The following is an 18879-nucleotide window of genomic DNA, read 5'->3' as shown; positions in this document are numbered from 1 at the left end:
AAAGAAAAAGTTGTTCAGTAGTATTTAGAAATCTTGTAATTGTGTTTAATTAAGCAATGAAACACTATTAAATATTAAGATATCAAATACATTAAAATATGGGTATAAGTGTATTTATTTTGGGACTTACTCATAAGATCACTCATATAACAAATAAACACGGATTTTAAACATTTTTTTTATTGGGTGAAAAAATAAGAAGATTATAAGAACATGATACAAAGACATTAGCTAAGGGGTTGATTTGTACATTTTTTAATATTTTTGTAATGTGTAATGAAATATAAATTTTCCAATATAGTTTGATTACCCAATAAAAAACAATTCAGTTGTCAAATACATTACTTATGGTCTTTTTTATTTTATTTGCAAAAAACGAAAGTAAAATGTAAAATTTTAAAAATAATCCCTCTGGTTTGCATAAAATTTCAATTTGGTCCCTCTGTGAGAGAAAATGACAATTTTGCCCTTCAATTCTGTTTGTTTCATGGATGGCGTTAGGGAGAAGGACGAAATTGAGATGGAATGAAAACTATAGGGTTAAAATTGATACAATTAATAGTAGAGGGACGAAAATGAGAACTCGTGCAAACTAGAGGGTCCCTCTAGTTTGCATGAATTTTCATTTTCGTCCCTCTACTATCAATTGTGTTACTTTTCGTCCTATAATTTGCATTCTGTCTCAATTTCTTCCCTCTCGCTTACGGCGTTAATGAAACAAACGGAATTGAAGGGCAAAATTGTCATTTTCTCTCACAGAGGGACCAAATTGAAATTTTATGCAAACCAGAGGGATTATTTTTAAAATTTTACATTTTACTTTCGTTTTTTGCAAATAAAATAAAAAAAACCATAAGTAATATATTTGACAACTGAATTATTTTTTATTGGGTAATCAAACTATATTGAAAAATTTATATTTCATTACACATTACAAAAATATTAGAAAATGTACAAATCAACCCCTTAGCTAATGTCTTTGTATCATGTTCTTATAATCTTCTTATTTTTTCACCCAATAAAAAAAATGTTTAAAATCCGTGTTTATTTGTTATATGAGTGATCTTATGAGTAAATCCCAAAATAAATACACTTATATCCATATTTTAATGTATTTGATCTCTTAATATTTAATAGTGTTTCATTGCTTAATTAAACACAATTACAAGATTTCTAAATACTACTGAACAACTTTTTCTTTTTAATCATGTGACAAAAAAAAATAATGATAGTGAAAATTCAATTGAAAAAAAAAATACAAGACCAAGACAATTAACATAAAGGTTGTTTTTCGAATTTTCTCATATTTTTTGTGATGTATATAATAAAAACTTTACAAAATTTCAACATATATTTTATTATTCAATATAAAATGAGATGAGAAATATATTATATATGATGTATTTTAAATTTATTTACAAAAACAAAAGTAAAAAACAAAATTATAGAAATAGTCCCTCTAGTTTGCATGAAATCTCAATTTAGTCCCTCTGTGAGGAGAAATGACAATTTTATCCTCCAATTCCGTTTGTTTCATAAACGCCGTAAGCGAGAGGGAAGAAATTGAGACAGAATGCAAATTATAGGACTAAAAGTAACACAATTGATACTAGAGGGACGAAAATGAAAATTCATGCAAACTAGAGGGACCATTTATAAAAATTTCCCTTTAATTGATACGTACATAAAAATAGGCAAATCGAATTGAGTTGTCGGCCGCTCCTATCGAAAATAGAATTGACTACGAATTCGAGTCATAGCACATGGTTTCATAAAACGGCACGATTATCCAGTCAAAATTAAGCAGGTTTTCCATGATGAAACTTCAGGATCAACATGTTTAAGGGGTACAGGTAGGAGAAGCCCGACACGGATCAAGTATCAACCCCCTCGATCTTGTAGCGCCAAAGACAACTTTTTGTTCTTCATTTGGTCTGATATCAATCCAAACCTGAATCAAATTCCAACATACTGTATATACCATGTCACACATATTCGTATGAATGAAGTTATTTTGTCAACAAATTCCCAAGATTTCTAAATTAGGACCACACATAGAACATTAAAGGAGTGCAATATTATCCAAAATACCTCTGAATTTTTCGTGCCCACCAGGCCTCCATATGCCGTGATAAAAAGTGAACTAAGTGCTCACCAAAAAAAAAAGACACGTCAAGGACTTGAGAGCACCCTACCAAAGTCACATGTGGAGAAGAAATGGCAGGCCTTGGCATTGCATAGAAGCAGAGTTTTACACATCGAGATACGTATCGTGTATCATTTTTTCAGCTTATGATATCGTATCGGGATATAAACCATGTATCATAAGATACGTTACAAAAACTAATGTACTATTAAAAATTAGTAATACGTAATTACAATAAAAAAATTGTTATTTATAAAAAATATAAGTGTTTTATATATGGAAATTAATGGTTACAAAGAAAAAATTTCTAGTCTCTTAAGTGGGGTCTATCACATTAAAGTTTTCTGGTGACTTGGTCTAGAAATAGAAGAAGAGCCCTTATGTGATACATGCAACACATGATCGAAATTCGTTCTTTCTTCTATTTGAGCTCTAATGGATTGGGTTTTGATTTTTTTTATTTTAAAAATGGTTTAAACGTTGCCATAATTAGATCAAACGATTTAGAATGTGTTTGGAGTTTTTCTTCTTTACAATAAGTAATCGTAGGATGCGTACTGATTCGGAACATATGAATATATCGTAGGCCACCGTATCGTAGATAATCTATACAAAAAGAATACGGGATGTGAAATGTATAAAATACGTATCCCACATCGTAAGTTGTTAACCCCAATAGATAGAAAGTTGCTCCATTGCAACACGAGCGTTATGGGGCTCAAGACGCGCAAACAGTCATGTCTACAATGCGTAACTTTCTTGACCTAATTACCTGCAAAATATGTAATGAGAGGTTAATAGAGAAAAGAAGCAAATTCGTCTAACAATGGAAGAATTCTAATAAATAGACAAAATTAATCGCATGGCACCTCACCTGACCTCGCAGTTGGCTGCTTAATTTTGCTTCATCAAACTACAAGCGCCATCCATGTTATTATCATCGTAAATCTAGCATGAGAAAACGAGGCAGAAATGTAGCCAAAAATGGCTCGCCGGTCGATTATTACGCAACAAACCCATGCGTATTTGCCTTCAAGTATTTCGCCGGCAAGTCATCCTTGGCTGCATCACGTAACCTCGTTCCCGCATGCAAGACCTTCGATGAAAAAAAAATTAACACAAAAAAGAGAGCCATAGTTCTCTTTCTCTAGGTGGAAAGAAGAAAATAAACTACTAAATTCTAAAAGCATCATCATTGTGTAGGGAATGTTCCTAAAGGAGAAAGGGCAACATTCCTTATTGAATGAAGAAACAAGCACTGCCCCTTTTTCCTAACGAAAACAGGGATGGTCCCAAAGAGGGAATTGCTGTGAAAAAACAGGTAGAGAAGAAGAAGCCGATTGGACTACAAAGACCCAGTTGACAGGGGGGGTTTAGACGAATGGGGGTTTGAAGCGAGAACCGGCCTCCTTCACTCCTGTTTATAAGGAAAAATTGATTGTTAACTCAGTGTCGATTGGGTACTACGTGGTACCCGCTCGGCACATCGGAGCTGTTCATTGCGTTTTTGAACGGTTTTGATTTAGAGGGAGACAAAAGAAAGAGAAATTGTTGGGATGAGAAGAGAGAGAGGGTTTCAATCCGAGCCGTCTAAAAACATATTGAACGGTCCGGATGTGCCAAACAGGTATCACGTGAGATATACCCACCCGGCACCGGAAAATTTCTCCATCTAATGGCAATCTATGCATTAATGATTTTTCTAGCTTCAACAGCTCTGAATCTGTCGGTCCTGTGACTGTCCGTACCCAGGGCCAGAGGGTGGTCCGTGGAGGATAATTATCCGTTGGTTTTGGACCACTGGTTACAGTATTGGAATGGACTGGAGTATAGACCACACATTATTATTGTTGTGCAGCAGTGTGGGTCATCTCAATTCTCATGTGATCTTCATGCATGAAATATGATCTTCATCGTAACGTTTCGAAATTATTCAATTTTGTATGTATTCATGTGTTTTGTCGTTTAGTAGTAAATCAAGTTAATCTGTCATCTCACTCTTGGTGGCCGCGGTCAGTGGTCATCTCACTCCAGGTGGCCGCAGTTGGTGGTGGATAGTGTTGTTGTTTAGATTGACCCATGTTGTCTATGGGTTAGACTCCGGCTAAGCCTATGTTGTCTAAGGATTATGCCTTTTAGGTTTTGGATTTGGGTTTCGGTGTTTCGGGCTTAATTGTTGTATTTGGATTTTGGGTTTCTTGTGGGCTTCACTGTTACATTTTTACCTGTTTGGACCTTTTTGGTGATTTGGGCTTGGCCCATTGGGTGCTCTGTTGGTTTCTTGCTAATTTGAGCTTTGCTTTGTAATCCTTTTTCTTATCAATAAAACTTTTTTGCTTCACTGTTCAAAAAAAAACAAATTAATCGGTCATCAGGAAGGGCTTGACCGAATCGTTTCGGTTATTAGGGAAATGAAAGGTCAGACATGCGAAGATTATGATTCATTCAGGTGGATGCTTATGTCCAATCAATTTTCACCTTTTGCATGAAGGATGAACATGTTTGCAAGATGAATGACTCGTATTGTTAGATAGAACCGCAATGGGTTTCGTTTTGCATAAAATGAGGGTCGAACTAGAGAATAATCACATAAAAAGATCTTAATTCATTAGTGTTGCACAAAATAGTTTCTCGGACCTTGGTGGAGCAATAAAATTATTGATGGTTGATGATTGCTTTCGTAATCCATCACAGCTATAGAGTCTCCTAGTCAAGCTCGGAAGAGGTGGCTACGTCAAGCAACCATCCGACTGTTTTATATTGAGAAGGAAGAAAAGATTTTTTCTATTAAGCACGTGATTTTTGCGCTCTACTCTTTATCATCTGCGCTCCACTTTTTGGCATTTGTATTGAATTCGTATGGTAAATTTCTTGATAACTCAGATGTCCGAACCAGCTTACACACACATCGACCAAATCTAAGGCTTAATCTCACCACGCACTCACAAAAAGACCAATTAAAATTTGTATTGTAAAATTGCAATGCAACAAACACCCAAGAAGCCTGATGTGACCATGCATAGCATAGGAGTCGGTACCAAGACACCAACTGAACCGCAGAGATCTATCGAAATCAGCTTATGGCCTCTTCTGAGTTTGGTTCAGAGTTCTGCTTCAATCTTTTGCTTTGAATTTATTATAACTAGTTCAATGTCATTCAATCCTTTGCGTGGACTTTCTGTCTTCGTTTCGTACCTTCTTTGGCTTCGGGGCGTTGTGTTAGGTGAGGAAATTTAACTCCATTTGCCTCATCAGCGCAGAATTTACTCAGCAGCAAGACCACCCCCACCACTCACAGCTCCGCATTTCACGGTCCGTCTCGACAATTAATGATCCAGATTTTTAAAAAATTGTTCATTTGAAGAGTTTTTTAGAATCCAAACCATCCAAAAGTGTTTTAAACGTTGAAATCGAGAGCAGTGAATGTTGAGCAATGGACATAGGCTTTCTTTTACTCAAACCCATTTTGGCCTAGTGAACACATGTTGAATTCCATTGATTTTCTGAACTTAGGGCTGGTTTGTTTGGATGATTTGGCATTGGGATTATAAATTTAACCTCCTGAAACTCTAAAGTTCCGAAGTTTATTGCTGCAAGTTCACACGAGATAACACGTCCAAAGATGTCTATATTTTGCTCTTAGCTCTCGGAAGATATGTGAAGATAATCCTCTATCCATGGTACAATCGAACATGTGGGACTACATGCCCCTCAGAATTAGCTAGTCCTACATTTGTAGCATGAGACTAAAGTTAGCACTGGACTAGAGGGGGATTAGCTAATACGGACCATTTAGATTATCGTCCCTTTTCTTCCTATGGTCACAAATGATTCTCCACCCCTTATTCCACCCAAATCAAACATAGTAAAAATAATCCTGTACTGCATACAATCCCATTAATTATCCGAATGACTCACATGTTCCTTTTATCCCCGTCATTGGTCTCATCTTTTGGTCCCTGGTAGGGATTACAATTACCAGGGGATTTCATATTGGAAATTGATTTTGGCACCTCCAGTTTTAGCTATTGGACCTCCACTTTGTGTCTTGATCATGTAAGATTACAAAATACAAAATGAAGTGCCACTGACTAAAAGTGGAGTGCCAAAATCACATCCCTTTCATATTCGATCTATCAAGATTATATTTAAGTGGCTGTTTCCCCTTTGTTCGACATAAAACTTGTACTTTGCACAAGAACCAAATTAAAAACACCTGCACCAATCTTAACAGAAAAAAAAAAATTCAAAATTTACTTTCCTCCACCATTGGTATTATGAGCTTTATCCGAAGAGATTTTGAATTCTGTAAATTTTATATCCTTCCCGCTGATCTCTGAAGAGACCACCGAGGCCCGACTTTGTTCGGTTCGAGTTTTGAGGAAAATTTTTGGGTAATGAACAGAGAGATCAAAAAATGATACTCCCTCCGTCCCTTTTTAAGTGTCCTACTTCGTAATTCCAACTTATTAAAAAGACATCATCATTATACCTTTCACATCAACTTTTTCCTCCACTTTCCCTACTTACCCATCATCATAACACATTTACTCACTTACTTTTCAAAAAGAAATCTACTTTTAGGGGCAAAATAGACAATGCACCAACTTTTACCCACTAACTTTACAAAATGGACACTTATTAAGGGACAGCCCAAAATGAAATACTGGACTCTAAAAAAGGGACGGAGGGAGTAGTAATAATTGCAGAGAAACTTATTGGAAACCGAGTGCAGAAAGAGAGATTGGTTTAGAGAGCCAAAGCAAACACCGGCAATTAACAACAGAAGCAAGCTTGAACTTAAATTTCGACCCCGTAGCGAGGCCAAATAATTCGTTACTGAGTTCGCCTCATCTAGCACACACTACTTTTACACGCTTCCAGAAAATATGACGAGTGCATTAACGACTTCTGTTATGGGGTGGATGTTTGAGGGCAGAAATGCTGCTGTATCGACAATGGAGAGCTGATAGCAGCCTCTTATCGGTTGCTCAATTTGACGAATAAAATGACCGAATGACCGTTCGGATCGTGACAATCTTTTCCCAAAGGTTGCTTTTGGAGTTTCCCATAAGCCCGTACTGCGTTGCCGAACCACAGGAACTACAAGTCCTGATACTTGCACCATTGAGAGAGCATTCTCTCATGCCATCTCGTCATACGATCCTCTCGAGTGAGGATGGGATCCTCCACAGTCCGATATTAATGATCTGAGGTACGCAAGTCATTCTTGACCAAAAACCAAAACAAAAAAAGAATGGTAGGATCTCCGTGAATCGATTTCCAATTTACCCTAGTTTTTGTATGGATGATTTGCAGATTGCGATCTATAAGATAACGACTCAAATCACCACAATAGACCATTCGGGTCCCCTGTCTACGTACAAGAGGGTTCACATGAGAAAATTTTATGACAGGATCCTAATTAGATAGGATCGGCAGCAATCTTTTAAAAATGGTGGATTAGCCATATCTTGCTCCGATTCTGGAATAAGCAAAATTCCAGTACTAAGTTGTGAGCTTTTGACATTGCAAACAGAGGGAGGCAGCTTCTTCGCATAACACAACGGTCACGAGAATTCTGCCACCAAACAATTTTGTCGGGGAGGAAGTCAACGAGGTTACTACCGTGAAGAAATTGAAACCTCGGGAAGAACACAAAGAACCCACCCAAATACATCTTAAAAAACCTAACTACAATCATGCAATCAAATTTGCTCTATTGCTTAGATTTTATATCTACTTTTAATAATTTCCGCAAGCATAAGGCTTCATCTTCCAGCATTACCGCTATTCTCGTGCATAATTCCTTTGAAACAATGTGACCCATGTTCACAATCAAGTTACGACATTCTTACAAACTGGCATAACATGATCCACAGAGAGAGAGATGGGAGAAGAACCAACAATAAAGCAACCAATACATCATGGTAACTTGAAGCAAATCACTAGAAAATACTAGCCAGTACACGTATAAGGCATAACATAGCAAATCAATGCAAAAAGAGAAGAAGTAGGGTTTACTAGGTAAGAAGAGAGAGAGAAAGATAACACGAAAAAAGAGAGAGGCAAACAACTTTTAAGTAAACATCTTTTTCCGAACCCACATTGGCAGACTTACCTGCTTAAGATTTCGCTAGCCTGAAACAAGAGAGCTGTTTTACGCACCAAGGAGATCAATATCTACTGAACCTGCCAGTAATGGTAAATAAGACTTAAACAGACTTGACCTGACCGTCAAATTTTAGGCAAAGAGAGATGCATAATGCAGAATAACCTACAATAACCAAGTAGGTCTCCGGTTTGAACACTTTGTCAAATCTCCAAAGATGAGCAGGTTCCCATGATAGCTAGAACATAAGAATTAATTTATGTGAATACTTCCTGGGAAAATACATTCTTGTGGCTTATGGAAATCATAGAGTTGGCAGCATCCAAAACTAACCTCTTCACAGAATGCCTATATGCCCGTCATTCAAGCAGCACAGCTCCCAGCATACCAGCTTTGGTGAGCTCCTCATCTCATAAGCTCAGTCCATATTAACATCTCATAAGTAGCTGTATGGAGTTAATTTTACTCCAAATGGGAAAAATCAATGGCGGGCATGTTATGATTTCCGTTTCTTGTTTCATGTTCCAGAAAACACATACCAAAAAAAAAAAAAATCAGCAAAAACCAACTTTTCATGAAACACCAAAACAGTTTTTTGGGACTTTTTTTTTTGCAAAAAATGAAACGATTTGGAAACACAAACCATTAAGACGTATTGCATTATTTTCACCTATAATGCAAGCAAAGAATAAATTCGCCAGGCATTTGAACTCTCCTGTAATAGATACAAACAGCAACAGCATGACATCCAATCATCCATAGCTGTAAGGAAGACACTGCATGTGGCCAAGCATTAGGTTTCATAGGCAACAACCAGATAGGAGCCAGATTGGACCCAATATTATACACAATAACTATTGCAAGCAGGGCACTAATGAGCAACCAAATATCCTGCAATTCAAACAATGCAGTCCTGGCTACTATTCGGTCTACTAGATATACTTCAAAGAAAATCGAAACAACCTTAGGACAAGGCAGCATTCTACTAAGTCAATAACCATGTCACATTCAAAAGCAAAGCTGTGGATTGTAAACAGACTAAAGTCATCGGTCAAAAACCGAAATACAACTGACAGAGGAAGAAAACATCCAAGGACAAGGTATGCTGGCTGCATAGGTTCTTGGGTACACTGAATATAAAGCTTGGTAGTATCTGGTATAAAGACATGGCAAGTTTGGGAATTGAGTTAGATCTTCAGATATAGGTCCTCCTAAACATAGTATCGCAATTAGCCAGTAGTAGTCCAAACTCTATTTCATCTGGTCTTCCGGTTTAGTCAAGAACGTCACCAATGGGGCAGTGGGCTGGCTTCAGGCTTCAAGGATCTTAGCTGTTTGGATGGAAATGGAAAGGAAAACAGGTAAAACAAGAAAATCAGAATGTTACATACGGGATATAGGTTAGGTTAGGAGACCAAACTGTCAAAAAGAGATATTCAATGGAAGCGTATGCTGGATGGAAAAGGTAATAATGTCAAAGATGAGGAAAGCTTGAAGGGAAAAAGAATTTACCTCTGCGGTGCCATCGTCCAACATTAGTAACCGTAGCTTTTACGCCGGGAAACAGGGCTATGCCCAGATAACCTGCTAAAAGAAGCCAGAGTCAGTGACAAAAGTAGTTTTAAATTATAATCCATCAATATTCATAAAAGCACCCTTTTAGCACAAACAAAAGAAACATCATTTTCAAGCACACTTGAAGACCTGACCACGCACAAATATAAAAGTGGCATTTTAAGTTATGACATTGCCCGTCAACTTAATGCAACCAACAACCCTAAAGAAAACATTTGCTGAGCCTTTTTTATTGTCCACTCACATTACTCTGGCTGTCAACCCGATATGACTGCTCCAATAAGAGCTGCAAATGAGCTAAGCAAAGCCACGCACTAAGCAGACAGCTCACATACAGTCAAGCTTGAAGACCCTGAGCTGAAGTTCGATAAGCACTCTCTGCTCAGTTCAAAAACTTGAAATTCTGTCAATTAATTTTTTTTTCCTGTCAGCAGAAACTGGAACTAACAGAAGTGTTAATTAATACTTTGATGAGAAGTTAAATACTAAACCACATTAAGAAAACCGAGAGATGTGACTCCTTCGGGAGACAGAAGTCCACCTCAAACAACAAGACTTCCATGATTAGCTCTTGATCTCTTAAATATGGAAGTCAGAAGGGCCATTGAAAGGCGGGAGACAAATAAAACCCATAGCCTTTTTTATACATAGGTAGAGTGCGGTGGACCCAACAAAAAAAGGGTGTGGATTCAACAGCAGCAGAAAAGGAAGAGTAAATTACAGATCAGCCATCATGAGCTTATCAATCACAATCCCAACCAAGTCAAACTTGGGTATGTCAGGTTTTAATGATACAGGCTTAATAATCAGGCCTGTGGTTTAGTTGATTTAGCGAATGAACACTCTTCAATCGAGCCTTGACCAGTTCATGAAAGTTCAGCTCGATTACAGCCCCATTAAGATTCAATTGGTAGGTTGAATGTAAATTGTCGAACAAAAATAGCCATGAGAGGGGATTAAAAGTATTACCCTGAGCTACCAGTACGACCAGAAAAATAGCCACCATAAGCTCCATAACCGCCTCCACTACTGCCACTCTGCAAAAGACATAAACATGTAATTTATTTCAATAGTAAGTCAGGAAATCAAAGCAGTTTGACATAAATACAACTTAACACAAAAGAAATGCAGTGCTGAATGAAAGCAATAGTCATATAAACAGTACGTGAAAAAATCCAAAGGCAGTACAATAATCTGTCAATTGACAAAATTCGCAAAACAATAGAGTACTACCTGCAAACCATCATAACTTCCATAACTATCCATAGCAGGTAAATCACTTGCGTCGCCATATCTATCAGAATAAGAATGTCCACGTCCATATCTTTTATTATCTCTACTATCATATCTCAAGTCATCTGAACCATCTGTTGGCATGGGAAGGTAAGGAAGAACTGGCACAAATGCAGGTACAGCACCCTCCCTATCAAAAATATTTGCCCTCAGCCGCGAAGTTACTTGTATAAGAGCATCCTTGGCAACATCAAGATCTCCAGAAATCTGATAAATAAGAAAACTTAAATCAATATTACACTCCACAACATTAAAGTACGATTATACAGTGTTTGCAAAATTACGCAGCCCTATTATGCAGTAAACTCCTTTAGGGCAACTCCAACCCATGTCTCCAAAGGGCAACCCAACTATGGTTAACTCAAAAAGATATAGTCAACGTTACTATACATCTCAACTCAACCCAAATCTCTGCTTCTATCACTATACAAAAGTTTTTATAAAGAAACACAAAAACACATACCCACTTTCTCTCAAGAAGTTCAAATTAAAGTTTTTCAAATTCTCATGAAATACATATTAAATATGGATCTCATTATAAAAAGTCTCGTGAATTGAATTCTTCTTACGAGTACCAATTCTAATAAGTGGATGTAAAACATGAAAGTTTTAATCACCATAGCAAAAATACATTACTCTTCAGTGAGTCTACGTATGAAGACTCCAAGTCAAGTCCCTATTTTAAACCTCATTTTAGGTCTCGGTTTGGAGCAAATTGATCCTCTGTTTCGCACAAGTCTTGTTAGAGATGCTCTTACCAGCACCATCTCATCATCTTCAGCTGCTACTTTGGGAAGATTTTCCTTGGAGAGGACACGGATATTAGCTTTTGTGATTCTCCTCATCTCAGTAATTATAGATCCACCTTTCCCAATAAGGCAACCAATACGGGAAGTATGCACTAGTAAACGGGTAGTGAAAGAAATAAGGCCTGAATCTCTTTCTACTTTCTCGCTGCACCTAGGTTGCAAGCGTAGGGCTGCTTCAATAGCCGGAGACATAGTGTCTTCATAAAACTGAAATGGAAGAAGTAGGGTATCTATTTAAGCCACAAGTCACAAAGTGAATACACATAGAACCTTTAACTATTTACCTCTTCCGCTGAGATAAATATTATGCAATCATCTCCCTCGGTAGTTGAACTATCAACTTTTATAACTGCTCTAGACTCCTGTCTAATTTCATTGATTATGGCACCACCCTTCCCGATTACACCACCAATATTTGCAGTTGGACAAACCAAACGAAGAGAAAATTCCTTTGAAGATGCATCATCCCTTGAAGCCGAGTAAAAAGAGCGGGACCAGTCTCCACCAGCACCTTTGTATCCTCCATAAGGACCCACTAGTGGAGCTATTCCCATGATCGGACCGCCAGCAGTTGGTCCCATAAGTGAACCACCGGAAGAATAAATAATTGGCGCAGCAGAAACAAGCATGTGCTGAGACCGAGACGGATTGTCGTGAAGCCGTGATGCAATTTGATAAAGAGCCTTCCTCACAACCTGAGCTTCGCCAGATATCTGAAGCAGGCAAAAATCAAACCAACTAATAACCTACCCATAATACTCCTAAGTTGGAATTCAAAGATAATGCTGTAACAAATCTAGTTGGTTAGCAGCATTTAACTTGTAGAATCAACGGCAAAGTCTTTTGTAACAACAGATTGAGCCCTTTAAGAGGTCATATAAATAAGAAACATAAATCGAATGGTGCAAGATGATTGACAACTGACAAGTTTCGAATTCAGCGAAAATGCTACCGTGCACCATGCACCTGAATGGAAGGATTGCTAAAGCCATCACTATTACTCACCAAATGAAATACATCTCGTGGTAATAAACTTGACTATATGAGATTGCTATAATGTTATCTGCTACTGCAAATGTTGCAGATTGTAGTTAAAGAAATTTTCAAATGCATACGTTGTAAGGATCAATTCATCCTATTACCTGCACCAGTTCATCAGAGTTCAATGCACAGAGGGGCAAGTGGTCATCTTTCATGATGCGAATTTGGGCACCAGTATCACTACGTATGTCCTGAACTATCTGTCCACCTTTCCCAATAATGCATCCAATCTGATCAGATGGTACAAGAAGCCGAGCAGTAACTCGAGGGGTCGCTTCCGAATCCTCTTCAGCATCTAAGTCATCGGCGACAACTCTGTCATGCACCCTGAAGAGCGCATCCTGGGCTGGACAGACACGGCTTTCACTGTCATCCAACACATTCGTCTTGTCGCTTGAGCTGTAGATAGTGACAACACGCTCCTCACATCCCCTCACTGTCTCACCAATCCTAATTTTTGATTTACTGTCCAACCTTAATTGCTTAACGATCTCCCCTCCCCTCCCTAAAACACTTCCAATCTTCTTACCAGGACACAAGTACCGATATACAGTATCTTCAGACCCAATAGAAAAATGGTCCCTATCCTCATCATGATTTCTCCGTTTATTTCCCCGATTGTCACTGTAGTCAGACTGAGAATGTGAACGTTTTCCATAGTTACTTCTCGGACCAGCCATTGTCTCAAAATCTGTTTAGCATGCAAAATATTAAGCATCGGATACAACGAGCAGTAAACAAAAGCAGAACATAGTTCCAATGGTTGACAAAAATAATGCAAACCAAATACAACAATGCAAGAAAACCAGGGCTATGCTCCAATTAATCTCACCCACAAATTACCAGCGGTACAACAATAAAACGTATGTATAGCAGTTCTCTAGCACGAATCAGAGACAATAAGAAGACCTATGAGCATCGTTTTATGGGAAACCACAATAGGGGTAATGTTTTCACTGTTTGAGAATACAAAACTAATATCTTCAGAACACACTAGCTTCTTTATTAAATGGACACTATGCTTACTCATCGAATCTATCCTAAAAAAGGTGTATTTTGGAAGCAACTGTTACCATTCAGAAAAAAAGTTAAAAGTAAAACCAAAACTTCGTAATACATTCCTTTAATGCTAACTCACATACATTCTGGTGAAGCCAACCCAAAATACCCGACAAACCTACCAATTTTTACGATCCTTTATCAAGGGGTTGAGACTTCAGCACATGCTCGGTCTCGGTAGTTCATCAACCAAACCTGGTGACTGCGGGCCCCAATTCCCAGCACTGAACCAAGATCCCCTCCTTCATCCCCACCCCTTAACGTGGTAAAAGGGGCTCTTTGGGGTCTAATTTTCTTTCCCTTGGCATTCGTCAAGAGTTGAACTTGACCCAAGAAAAAATAACTCAACAAGAATAGGGTCTCCAAAAAATACAACCTTTACCTCAAAAATCGATTAACATTTGAGTAAAAGCTACATTGACATCACGCACTCAAATGGGCAAGCTCAAATTAAGCATAAATTTGAGTAAGAGCTTGATTAAAGACATAGCAACAAAATTGAAAGGCACACAATGGCCCTTAAAAATTTGAGTAAAGACTAAAGCTTTAAGCAGGATTTCAGCTTAAAACTGATAAGAAAACTAACAGAACACTATGCTTATCAAAAAAAAAAAACTAACAGAACACGAAGCCCGAGCGGGGGAAAACAAAAGGCATGAAGAAGGTGTCTAGGGCTACCTGCCTTGACGTAGATCCAAAGCAAACTATTAAGTATTAGTGATGTAAAACCTAAAATCGTAACACAATCGAGCAAAGACGTCAACCATACATATAACGTGTACACGGGCGGATATATAGGCAAGCAAATCGATGTTGAGAATTTTGAGGATACCTTGCAAGCAAATCTTCAGTGTCGAGTGTCAGACGAGCGAGAGAGAGAGAGAGAGACTTGGGATATGCTGGTCTGCACTTGTATTTTCTTTTTGGGAAAATTACGGGTTAGAGATGTTGACCCAGAGTAATTCCAAAATCATGGTCTGGAAGGCTTTCCATCACGTATGAGTCATTTCGAAAGTGTAGTTTATGAAAGTTGCAACTTTTGTACTTCACCTGCCGGTCATTTTTTCTTGGGAAATTACGGGTCAAAGGTGTTGATCCGGATTAATTCCAAAATCATGGTTTGCACTCTTGAAATTACGACTCTCTTGACAAGAAGAAAAATATTGACTAATACATGGTGTGTCAACTTGAAATGTCTATTTTACATTCCTTATATATCACTTATTAGTTCTAAAACTCATTCATCCCCCAATCTTTCATCGTTCAACCCACTAAGCCACTCCTCTCTCACCCTGGTATCTCTCTTAGGTAAGTGCAGTTACCTTCCACTGATTTAGGTTTTGGTTGGGAAAAAACAATACTAATTTGGGTTTGATTTGGGAAAAATCGGAACTAATTTGGATTTGCCTTTAAAAAATTTTGGTGGTGGTTGCTATGGGGGTTGAGGGTGATGGTGCCGGAGATGGGGATGGTGGTGGCGGTGAAGAGATTAAGGGATTTTGTGGTTTGTGAATGACAGAGAATTGAAGGTTTTCAAATTGAGAGAGAGAGGGAGAGAGAGAGAGAGAGAGAGGTGGGTATAGCTGGGGGTGGTGGTTGCTATGAAAGTTGAGGGTGTGAGTCCTGCTGGAGATGGTGGGATGGTGGTGGGCCTAGTGGCGGTGAAGAGGAATAGGAGAAGGGGAGATGTCATATTTTCAATAAAAATGACTTGGTTTTTAACAATAAAAATGATGGTCTATTTCAATATAATAAAACATCTGTTTCATATATTGACTTGTCCTTTTCTGGATGAATAAGGTTGGTTGAGCTTCAATGGAAGATGGCATTCATTAAACAATATATGATTTGGTTTTTATCAATAAAAATGATGGTCTGTTTCAATATATTAAAAAGTCTGTTTCATATATTGACTTGTCCTTTTTTGGCCAAAGAAGGTTGGTTGAGCTTGAATGAGAGATGACATTCATTAAACAAGATATGACTTAGTTTTTATCAAGAATGGTGATCTGTTTTAATATAATAAAAAGTCTGTTTCATATATTGACTTGCCATTTTTTTGGCCCAAATAAGGTTGGTTGAGCTTCAATGTGAGATAACATTCATTGAACATGATATGACTTGGTATTTATCAATAAAAATTATGGTCTGTTTCAATATAATAAAACATTCGTTTCATATATTAATTTGCCCTTTTTTTTATATCCAAATAAGGTCGGAGCTTCTGATTACAAACGGTGTCGTTTTACATTCAGGGACAAAATTGTCCCAACTGTTTCACCGTGGTTATGGTTACCATGTATTTGTCATTAAAAGGCTTCTTATTCTTACTATGTATGAGTCATTTAGAAAATGTAGCCCATGAAAGTGGCAATTATAACTTTCGTACTCCACCTGCCAGTCATTTTCCCTTTCTTTTTTTCTGATCGGAACACTCTTAGAAAGAAAGGAAACTTAAAAGGAGTACTTTGTTTTGTTTGTTTTTTGTTTTTTTGTTTTTGTTTGTTGTTTTTGTATTTGTGGACCGATAGTGTTCATTTTTTGTATAGTATTTTCTTGTTCTTATCTATATAATATATGGGATGATTTTGTTTGTTGAAAAATACAGTATTATTTGATTTGGATAAAAAGAAGGAAGAAAATAGCATATTCAGGTTTTGTGCAAGTAAAATTTTTCTCTCATTTTCCTCTCCTTTCCTTTCAATGTTTGAAACTTGTGAAAGGAAACAGAAAAGAAGAGAAGATTTTAGTAAGAAAATTCGTTTCTTTTGTTTGGTTCTTAACAAAGAGAAAGGAAAATTTTCAATGCCAATTCAACTTTCTTCTTAATTTTCCTTTCTTAATATTTTTTTCATTCATTTCCCGATCTTTTCTTAAGTTGCAAATGTTTGGAACTCAAGGAAAGGAAAATTTAAAAAATCTCCCTTCTATTATTTGGTTGGAAGAGAAATAGAGAAGAAAATAAAAATTTCAAGGTTAGTAAATAGTGAATTTTCCCTCCAATTTTTCTGAACACAACCTTAGGTTCCAAACACAGCCTTAAGTTTTTACCATGATTGATTGTCAATTTTGCGATAAATTTTTTTAATAGGTTCACTTGTTTTTCGTCTTAGTTAAAATTCTTTAACATTTTAACCAATTTTTTAATTTTTTTAATAGAGGTACCGTATGTTGTATGTATTCAAAAAGTAACGTATAAATAAAAAATTTGATAAAAATATCATTGAAGACGAAAAAACACGAATAACAAAAACAGTCCAAAAATTTTGAGAGAAGAGCCAAACTTAGTGACTACAATTACACCTTTAGAACACAAAACCGAATGTCACCCTTATTGTTTGCTGATGATTCGTTGATTTTTTGTAATGCAACAAAGCAGGAGAGTGAAGTTGTAAAAGGGGACCTTGATACCTACCGAAGTGCATCAGGGCAGTTGGTTAATGTACACAAATCTTCTATCATTTTCAGTACCAACACAACCGAATTAAGGAAAGCCGAATGCAGGGGGTGTTGGGTTTAGCCGAAGTTCAGAAGAAAGGAAAATATCTTGGTTTACCGTACATAATTGGTAGGTCCAAATGGATTATGTCAAGGAAAGGGTAGCGAATAAAGTCAAGGGGTGGAGAGCGAAGTCGGTATTGCTCACAATGCCCACCTACTGGCATGTGCAAGATGTTAAACTCGGTTATAACCAAATTGTTCTGGAATGGACTTGAGGACACCAGAAAAATTCACTGGATGTGATGGGACCGTTTAATGGAGGTGAAAGGTAAAGGGGGGCTGGGCTTTAGAGACTTAGAGGCGTTTAATTTAGCTTTACTAGCTAAACAAGCGTGGAGACTGTTGGTGGGGGATGCCTCATTGTTTTACAAGGTTTTCGAAGTGAAGTATTTCCCTAATTCAAGCTTTCTGGAGGGTCAACACAAAACCAACGCATCACGGGCATGGCAAAGCATTTGGGCTAGCAGGGTTATGGTGGAAAAAGGGTGGAGGTGGGGTGTAGCTACTAGCTCACAAGTAGACATTTGGAAAGACCCTAGGTTGGATGACCCTTTGTGTTCAAAAGTGCCAACTGTAAAGCCAAGTAGTTGTGGAAAGGAAGGATGGCATGGAATGAACCATTGGTAAATGCAATTTTCAATCGTAAGGATGCTGAGCAAATTATTGGGTTACCTTTGAGCAACTCGGGGCAGAAGGACACTCAAATTTGGAGGGGCACACGTAATGGAAAGTTTATAATCAAGTCAGCCTATGTGATTGCTAAGGACTGGGTACATAGATGGAAGGCGAAACCGTGAGGGCGAAACCGTGAGGAAGGGCAGGGGCAGACAAGTGGAGGTGATGAGGACGATGACAAGTGGAAATGAATTTGGCATAGTAAGGCTCCCGTGAAGGTGAAGATGTTCCTTTGGTGTAGTATGTACGATATTGTTCCAGTGAATCAATCTCTTGGCCACAGGAAGGTTCAGGTTGAGGTGCTTTGTTTATGTGGTTCGGAAAATGAATCAGTTTCACACATGCTTTATGATGTGATAGGGTGTGTCGGGTGTGGCTGATCTCTCCATTTAGGTTGCGACCGGAGATGCTAACAACGATCCAAATGAGGGAAATTTGGGCTTATATGGCTGTGAGGGTGACTGGAGAAGGGAAATGGGAAAGAATGGGATTGTTTGCTGTGATTGGGTGGCATATTTGGAAAGCGAGGAATGAATGGGTCTTTAACAAAGTGTGGTTAGAGGAGACGCAGATTATTGCCAAAGCCCTTAGTGAGTTCCATGAGTTTTTGTTCAGCTACTGAAAAGGAAGTAAGGAGTTCAAGAGAACAACCAGAAAGTGATTCGGTC

At 37.8% G+C, this 18879-nt stretch overlaps 1 protein-coding gene and 1 long non-coding RNA gene across 10 annotated transcripts; both read right to left on the bottom strand.

Moving 5' to 3' along the window:
• Positions 1 to 953: 953 nt before the first annotated feature.
• LOC131304035 (uncharacterized) lies at positions 954 to 3558 on the bottom strand. Its single transcript, XR_009192290.1, has 2 exons — positions 3021 to 3558; positions 954 to 2918 (listed from the first exon to the last, which is right to left on the bottom strand). It is a non-coding gene; the product is annotated as an uncharacterized LOC131304035 (long non-coding RNA).
• Positions 3559 to 6993: 3435 nt separating this feature from the next.
• Positions 6994 to 16475, bottom strand: LOC131303753 (KH domain-containing protein HEN4-like). Of its 9 annotated transcripts, none has more exons than XM_058330741.1 (12): positions 16458 to 16475; positions 14868 to 14960; positions 13078 to 13667; positions 12220 to 12648; positions 11885 to 12142; positions 11067 to 11333; positions 10803 to 10870; positions 9771 to 9845; positions 8592 to 9034; positions 8428 to 8496; positions 8268 to 8329; positions 6994 to 7727 (listed from the first exon to the last, which is right to left on the bottom strand). In XM_058330741.1, exons 3-8 carry the CDS (start codon positions 13654 to 13656, stop codon positions 9794 to 9796), a joined length of 1653 nt encoding a protein of 550 aa, XP_058186724.1. In that variant the 5' UTR covers positions 13657 to 13667; positions 14868 to 14960; positions 16458 to 16475; the 3' UTR covers positions 6994 to 7727; positions 8268 to 8329; positions 8428 to 8496; positions 8592 to 9034; positions 9771 to 9793. The 9 variants fall into 9 exon arrangements, with proteins under 9 accessions (XP_058186724.1, XP_058186720.1, XP_058186721.1 ...); XM_058330737.1 differs by having other exon boundaries at positions 6995 to 7727; positions 8268 to 8338; XM_058330738.1 differs by lacking the exon at positions 6994 to 7727 and having other exon boundaries at positions 8038 to 8338; positions 8592 to 8769; positions 8929 to 9034.
• Between the last annotated feature and the right edge of the window lie 2404 nt (positions 16476 to 18879).

The sequence above is a fragment of the Rhododendron vialii genome, chromosome 10a (genome assembly GCF_030253575.1).
Source record: "Rhododendron vialii isolate Sample 1 chromosome 10a, ASM3025357v1".
Lineage (NCBI taxonomy): Eukaryota > Viridiplantae > Streptophyta > Magnoliopsida > Ericales > Ericaceae > Rhododendron > Rhododendron vialii.
Note: the sequence above shows the minus strand (reverse complement) of the source record. Positions and strands in the feature narration are given on the sequence as shown.